The 8,825-nt window shown below is 53.9% G+C and overlaps 1 protein-coding gene across 1 annotated transcript; it reads left to right on the top strand.

The window, feature by feature from the left end:
- Positions 1 to 1,530: 1,530 nt before the first annotated feature.
- On the top strand, positions 1,531 to 6,625 carry C72H15orf40 (chromosome 72 C15orf40 homolog). Its single transcript, XM_078620412.1, has 4 exons — positions 1,531 to 2,209; positions 3,521 to 3,647; positions 4,523 to 4,659; positions 5,702 to 6,625. Exons 1-4 carry the CDS (start codon positions 2,108 to 2,110, stop codon positions 5,798 to 5,800), a joined length of 465 nt encoding a protein of 154 aa, XP_078476538.1. The 5' UTR covers positions 1,531 to 2,107; the 3' UTR covers positions 5,801 to 6,625.
- Positions 6,626 to 8,825: the final 2,200 nt, after the last annotated feature.

Raw genomic sequence — 8,825 nt, 5'->3', positions numbered from 1 at the left:
GAAACTTTCAACTAGTCCACTGATAGAATGTGCACCGAGATTGTCAGCTACAACACAATGTACTGTCCCTTTAATGTTTTTTCCAACACTGGAAATGAAAATCCCTTCCTGTTCTAGAATGACAAGATCCTTCAAGAGTGGTTCCAAAACTGCTCTGTATTCAAACTGTTTGACATCAACAGCTTTGCAAAGTAAAGCTAGGTGTATTGACGTTAATGCAGATTGCAACTTTGTTGGAACATTTGCCAAAACCCAATAAACAGCTGTTATTTTGTGTTTTTTTCTCGAAGTTCCTAGTGGGTTACACACCTCAAAGTCGTCAACGTAAAGGATTAAAGACAGTCTTGTTTCTTCCCCAGCATAAAATACATTTTGCTTGAAGGATTTTCCATCAAAAATTGACTTAATATATCCAGTACTTTTCGATTTAAAGCTTTCGTGACTGCAGGGATTCATCTTCTTGGTTCTTTCGGTAAAGTCACGTAGAAGGGAAGTAATAAAATAATAAAAATAAAACAATAAAATAAAATTCTCACGATGTTTCCGCCACAACGCAAGCAGCCGTCCTCAGGTGAAGAAACAGAGCTGTCGGAAAGACAGCGCTCCAATTAACATTGCTAAGCTTGGCAGCGTATTTTAAGCTGGGTGGGAGGAGACGAGCGCCTTGACAAAGGAGTTTACATATCAACAGAATAATTTAGCATTGAATAAGCTGTGTTAATGTGAGAGAATTAGCAGGATGTTAAAGTCAGAAAATAGCGAGGGAACATTCGAGAAAGGGCACGGGGACGTTAATGAAAGGGCAGAAAACAAGGCGTTGGTGTTTGCGTAAAACTGTTGCTGCACATTCTTGGTTCTTTCGGTAAAGTCACGTAGAAGGGAAATAATAAATATAAAACAATAAAATAATTCTCACGACGTTTCGGCCACAACGCAAGCAGCCGTCCTCAGGTGAAGAACAGGTCTGTCGGAAAAACAGCGTCTGAATGAATGAATGTTCTTCACCTGAGGACGGCTGCTTGCGTTGTGGCCGAAACGTCGTGAAAATTGTATTTTATTGTTTTATTTTTGTTATTTTATTATTTCCCTTCGTGACTTTACCGAAAGAACCAACAAGATGAATCCCTGCAGTCACGAAAGCTTTAAATCGAAACGTTGCTGCACCGTTCTGACCCCCGTGCTCCTAACTGGACATCTGCGAATAAAAGAGCTTCATGGCTCATCGGGTTTCCTCCTGCTGCGGTCTAAATAAACGTTCTGATCGCGATTCTGCGTTGATTCTCGTTGAGCCGCCTATAGCCTCGCCAGCTTCTATGGAGCTCGCCACGAAGAGGGCGACGGAGAGGCGAGTCGACCAGACCTTCAAAACGCGAATTTCACACTTCTGTTTCACTCAGCGCCATTTTTATTTCACTCTGCAGTAATTAGTTTCACTCAATAGCGTCACTTCCGTTTGACCCAAACGTCACTTCCGTTTCACCCTAACGTCACTTCCGTTTCACCCAGCGTCACTTTCGTTTCACCCCTAGCGTCACTTCCGTTTCACTCGAGCGTCACTTCCGTTTCACTTCCGAGCCCTCGCTCTCTCTCGCGCACAGAGACGCAGACAAAAAGCTCCCCCAGGTAGCCTCTGGGAGGCTGTAGGGGCAAGTGTAGTGTGAGTAGCGAGCAGCTGCATCGCCTATAACACACACAGACAAAGCTCCCCCAGGTAGCCTCTAGAAAGCTGGAGGGGCAAGTGCAGTGTGAGTAGCGAGCAGCAGCGCCTATAACACACACAGACAAAGCTCCCCCAGGTAGCCTCTAGCAGGGCTGTAGGGGCAAGTGCAGTGTTAGTGGCGAGCAGCAGCGCCTACTAAGGCGGCAGGCACTGTGGCACACGCAGCGCCCGGCCGCCTTTGTCTCCCTAAGCGGCGATTTGAGGCCGAGTAGACCTAGGGGAGAGTCGAGTTCTGGTTCACCCACCCAATCACCCACCCACCCACTCACCCACCCAATCACCCACTCACCCGCTCACTCACCGACTCACTCGCTCACCCAGTCAACCACTCACTCGCTCACCAACTGGTGAGCGATGGTGCTGAGCGCTCCTTCCATGTGGTGAGTGATGCTGCTGCTGCGCTCGCTGACGACCTCCTCGCTGGCGAGGCCCTCGACATTCCTGCTCGAGATGCCCAGAGCCAAGCGCACGAACCCCCACGGAGCGATGGTAAACTCCCTTCGTGTAGTGTATAGTAGTGTAGTGTGTAGTAGTGTATAGTCTAGTATATAGTAGTGTATAGTGTAGTGTATAGTAGTGTAGTGTGTAGTAGTGTATAGTCTAGTGTATAGTGTAGTGTATAGTAGTGTATAGTGTAGTGTATAGTAGTGTATAGTGTAGCAGTGTAGTGTATGTAGTAGTGTATAGTGGAGTGTATAATAGTGTATAGTGTAGTGTATAGTAGTGTATAGTGTAGCAGTGTAGTTTTTATAGTAGTGTAGTGTATAGTGTAGTGTTTAGTATTGTATAGCAGTGTATAGTAGTGTATTCTGTAGTGTATAGTGTCTATAGTAGTGTAGTGTATAGTAGTGTATAGTGTAGTGTATAGTAGTGTATAGTGTAGAGTAATGTAGTGTAGTCTATAGTAGTGTATAGTGTAGTCTATAGTAGTGTAGTGTAACATAAACATAGTTTCAGTTTAACTGGAGGGATAATGGTCAATTTCCTCACCCACCTACTCACTCACCCACCCACTCACCCACGCACTCACTCACCCACCCACTCACGCATCCACCCACTCACTCACGCACGCATCCACCCACTCACCCACCCACTCACTCACCCACCCACCCACTCACTTACCCACCGACCCACTTACCCACCGACCCACTTACCCACTTACCCACCGACCCACTTACCCACCGACCCACTTACCCACCCACCTACCTACCCACCCACCTACCTACCTACCCACCTACCTACCCACCCACCCACCTACTCACCCAAACACCCACCTACCCACCCAAATACCCACCTACCCACCCAAACACCCACCTACCCACCCAAACACCCACCTACCCACCCAAACACCCACCTACCCACCCAAACACCCACCTACCTACCCAAACACCCACCTACCCACCCAAACACCCACCTACCCACCCAAACATCCACCTACCCACCCAAACACCCACCTACCCACCCACCCACTCATTCACCCACTCACCCACCCACGCACCCACCCACTCACCCACCTACCCACTCACCCACCCACTCAATCACCCACTCACCCACCTACCCAACCACCCACTCACCCACCCACTCACCCATCAACCCACTCACCCACCCACCCACTCACCCATCCACCCACTCACCCATCAACCCACTCTCCCACCCACTCACCCACCCACCTATCCACCCACTCACCCACCTACCTACTCACCGACCCACCCACCTACCCACCCACTCACCCACCTACCCACTCACCCACCCACTCACAGCTGGGTGGGTATTGCTGTTGGGTGTTGATCGGTGTCACAGCCCCCGGCTGAGGCTGCGGCCGCTGCGGCCTCCCAGGGCCCCTCAGGCCCCGTGTCTCTGAACGCGGACGGCAGCGTCAGCATCAGGGTCCACGCGAAGCCCGGGGCGAAGCAGAGCGCCGTGACGGGTGAGGCTCACTCCCACACACACTCATCCACACACACTCACACACTCATACACACACTCACCCACCCACCCAACTACCCATTCACTCACTCACACACATACTCAATCATACACACACTCATGCACTCACTCATACACACACTCACCCACCCACCCAACTACCCATTCACTCACTCACACACACACATACTCAATCATACACACACTCATGCACTCACTCATACACACACTCACCCACCAAACTACCCATTCACTCACTCACACACACACTCATACACACACTCATCCACCCACCCAACTACCCATTCACTCACACACTCACCCACCCACCCAACTAGACATTCACTCACTCACACAACAACAACCGCCATTCGCCACTAAATGGCGGTGACGTCACACAAAGATTCCCCCATATAGTCTGAACAGACTGTAGGGGCAAGTGCTGTTAGCGAGCACCTATGAAGGCCAGAACGGTACACGAGGGGGGTGGGTGGCCAGCACCACGCCCGACCGCCTTTGTCTCCCTAGTGACAATGTTTACACACCTCACCAGGTACTCATTTGAGGCTGAGTCGACCTAGGGGAGGCCCGGGACCGGTTCAGATAATCGTCACTGGTGTTGGCCATGAGCGGGAATCGAACTCGTGTCGCCGGGTTCATAGCGCAGCACACTAACCGCTACACTATCACCCACTGTGTGTGTGTGTCGCCCACTGTGTGTGTGTGGCGCCCACTGTGTGTGTGTGTGTGTGTCGCCCACTGTGTGTGTGTGTCGCCCACTGTGTGTGTGTCACCCACTGTGTGTGTGTGTCACCCACTGTGTGTGTGTCACCCACTGTGTGTCACCCACTGTGTGTGGTTGCCCGCCGCGTGAAGGCGTGGAGGAGGAGCCGGGGGGCTCCGTCTCCGTCTCTGTCTCGGCGCCCCCCGTGGACGGCGCCGCCAACGTGGAGCTCCTCCGCTTCCTCGCCGCCGCCCTCGGCGTGCGCAAGGGCGACCTCGCCCTCGACAAGGTGGGCGACGTCGCGGCCACGTCGGGGACGCGACGTTGGGGATGCGATGTTGGGACGCGACGTTGGGGATGCGACGTCGGGACGACGTCGGGGCGACGTTGTGTTGCAATCGAAATGTCGTATGCTATTATTTAATTTATTATTTTATCTTTCTACGTGACTTTACCAAAAGAACCAAAGAGTAATTCCTGCAGTCACGAAAGCTCTAAATCAAGTCTGAGTGGACTTGCCGATGACTGGTACCAGCGGTGTCAAGATCGGCCTCAGTGGAGGAGGCTCGTGAAGGACGCTACAGGGCAGTTGGATGCAGTCGCCCTCCAACAACAATGGAGGGCGGAGGAGCGACGCTCGCAACAATGAGCGGAGCGCCGGGTGGCTAAAGCACAGCAAGTTGGCACAGTAGGGGGCACAGGTGGTGCATCAGCCAGTCATCTCGGTCATCTCAGGCAGTCGACCCGTGGCACCTGGGTCTGCCCCGTGACCTGCCAGCGGGCGTTCGACACTTCACGTGGCCTCAAGGTGCACATGGCCTGGCACAAGCGCCACTTAGTGGCGAATAGCGGTTGTTGTTGTGTGTGGGGAGCAGTGGTGTAGTGGTTCATAGCGCTACGCTGCGCTATGAACCCGGCCACCCGGGTTGCATTCCCGCTCACAGCCAACACCGGTGACTATTATCTGAACCGGTCCTGGGCCTCCCCTAGGTCGACTCAGCCTCAAATGAGTACCTGGTGTAGTGGCGTAGTGTAGTAAACATCGCAAGCACTGGGGAGACAAAGGCGGTCGGGCGTGGTGCTGGCCACCAATCCCCTCGTGTACCATTCCGGCCTTCATAGGTGCTCACAAACAGCACTTGCCCCTACAGTCTGTGAAGGCTATACGGGGGTCTTTGTGTGTGTGTGCGCGTGTCTGTGTGGTTAATGCAGAAACTTGATGATTCCTCTGCTAATTGGCCTTGCCTCTGTCTGTGTCTCGTTCTGTCTCTGTCTATCTCTCTCTGTCTGTCTCTGTCTGTCTGTGTCTCTCTCCGCGTATCTCCCCGCAGGGTGCCCACTCCAGGGAGAAGGTGGTGCGCCTGGCCGCTGGGCGTCTCGCGCCAGAGGCGGTGCACCAGCGTCTGCAAAGCGCCCTCGGGAAAACGTGACGGAGTGAGGTCTGGGGCAGGAGAAGAGCCGGATAGCTAGATTTGAAGCTTTCGTGACTGCAGGAATCCATACTCTTTGGTTGTTTCGGTAAAGTCACGTAGGTAGAAATTAAATAAAAGAAAAAAATCACGACGTTTCGATTGCAACACAAGCAATCTTCATCAGGTGTGACAACCACAGAAAGCTCTTCGTGTCACAGACGGAATCCCAAGTAGAGGGGGCCAGAGAGGAGAGTGGTGGTGTAGCAGTCAGCGGTACAGATGTGTCGTGACGCCGACACGGCCGCTGTGTGTAGGCCCAGGCAGTGCCGGATGATACCAGTAGCTAAAGTATCTACAAATGCTACGGGCCCCGCGCTTTCAAGGGCCCCGCGCTAAATGCTTTCAAGCTATCAATTCCGGTTCAGTGATTCCGCATTTGCACTATTACTAGAGTACTACACCACGGCTGCTGCTGCTGACTGTTGCTGGGGCTGCTGCTGCGGCTTCTTCTTCTGGGGCTGTGGCTGTGGATGCTTCCACTGCTGCTGCTTCTGCTGTGGCTGTGGCTGCTGCTACTGCGGCTGCTGCTGGGGCTATTTTCGCTGCTGCTGACTGCTGCTGCTGACTGCTGCTGCTGTGGCTGTTGCTGCTGTGGCTGGGGCTACTTGCGTTGCTGCTGCTGCTGCGGATGCTGGGGCTGCTGCGACTGCAAGAAATGTGCCTCCTCCGGGCTCTAGAGACCACCTGCAGAAGATTCGAGACGCGCGTTGACAACGATGGCGAACAAGTGGGAGAGACTCTTTGACTTCTTGAAGCTATCAACATTACATCCGTTATCACGTTCACAGTGTGAGATTATGCATTACTCTTTCCATTACTAACGACCGTCCCGTATAAGTGTTGACATTTTTTTGAAGCACCCTCTATGTGAACGTGTCGTGAAACCCACCACCACCCGACACAGCCGTTTTGTAAGGGTTTGTAACGTCGGGTTTGTCACGTGAGGTTTGTTACGTAAACAGAACATTGGCACGCTTTGTCTATGTGACACAAACCTTACCAATGGGCCGTGTCGGGCGGTGGCGGGTTTAGCGACACGTTGACACTTGCGCTCTCTAACCCCAACAAAAACGCGTGTTTCGGCATGCGGAGGCCGCAGCCTACAGCGCTGCCACGAACACCGGGATGTGGAGGTCGCCCATGGGTTTGCATCTCGCTGATTCCCGCCGCACCAAATCCGTCGTCTGAGGGCGGTGTGGGGAAGCGCGTTCCTTCTCGGTGCCTCCACGTCCTCCTGTACCACATCACTCCGTCTCTTCTCTAGACTGTACCACTCACCCACCCACTCACACATCCACTCACTCGCACACACACACACTCACCCACTCACACACTCACCCACCCAACCACCCACTCACACACACACCCACTCACACACTCACCCACTCTTACACTCACACACTCACCCACTCACTCACACTCACCCACTCACCCACTCACACACCCACTCACCCACTCACACACCCACTCACCCACACACACACACACCCACTCACTCACCCACTCACACACTCACACACCCACTCACCCACTCACACACCCACTCACTCACACACCCACTCACTCACCCACTCACACACTCACACACCCACTCACACACTCATCCACTCTTACACTCACTCACCCACCAAACCACCCACCCACTCACCCACCGACCCACTCACCCACACACTCACCCACACACTCACCCACTCACCCACCCACTCACCCACCCACCGACCCACTCACCCACCCACCCGCTTTCCACCCACCCACTCACCCACCCACCCACCCACTCTTCTACCCACCCACCCACCCACTCACACATCACTCCATCTCTTTTCTAGCCCATGCCACTCACCCACCCAACCACCCACTCACACACACACCCACTCACACACTCACCCACTCTTACACTCACACACTCACCCACTCACTCACACTCACCCACTCACCCACTCACACACCCATTCACCCACTCACACACCCACTCACCCACAACAACAACCGCCATTCGCCACTAAGTGGCGGTGACGTCACCACGACGCTTGTGCCAGGCCATGTGCACCCTGAGGCCACGTGAAGTGTCGAACGCCCGCTGGCAGGAGGTCACGGGGCAGACCCAGGTGCCACGGGTCGACTCACCCACACACACACTCACACACCCACTCACTCACCCACTCACACACTCACACACCCACTCACCCACTCACACACCCACTCACTCACACACCCACTCACTCACCCACTCACACACTCACACACCCACTCACACACTCATCCACTCTTACACTCACTCACACACCCACCAAACCACCCACCCACTCACCCACCGACCCACTCACCCACACACTCACCCACACACTCACCCACCCACTCACCCACTCACCCACCCACTCACCCACCCACCGACCCACTCACCCACCCACCCGCTTTCCACCCACCCACTCACCCACCCACCCACCCACTCTTCCACCCACCCACCCACTCACACATCACTCCATCTCTTTTCTAGCCCATGCCACTCACCCACCCACCCACTCACCTACCTGCCCGCTCTTCCACCCACCCACCCACTCACCCACCCATCACTCCATCTCTTCTCTAGCCCGTGCCGCGCCCATTCAGCCCCCTCTATCCGACCAAACAGAAGCTGTTTAGGCTTGCGGTGGCTGGGCATGCGGGCTACATGGCCCAGCCAACGCAGCCTTGCCATCCGGAGGAGCTCACCGATGGGACTTTGTCCAGATCTTTCAAGGATTTGTGAGCTCCTCACACAATCCAGCCTGCAGGTTAAACCCAGGATGGATCATAGGCAGGCCAGCCTAAATGTTTCTAACCGATGAAGATGCCCCATTAGGGTGGTCCACGTTTTGCAAGCGTAGAGAAGGGAGGGAATGACCGTGGCCGAGAAGACCTGAAGCTTCGTGCGGAGCGATAGACCAGGTAGCTGCCACACAGCGTTACGCAACTGATGAAAATATATTGCCGCTCGACTGATTCG

This window comes from Lampetra planeri, chromosome 72, assembly GCF_965212315.1.
Source record: "Lampetra planeri chromosome 72, kcLamPlan1.2.h2, whole genome shotgun sequence".
NCBI classification, from domain to species: Eukaryota; Metazoa; Chordata; class Hyperoartia; order Petromyzontiformes; family Petromyzontidae; genus Lampetra; species Lampetra planeri.
This window is presented reverse-complemented; position numbering and strand designations above follow the sequence as displayed.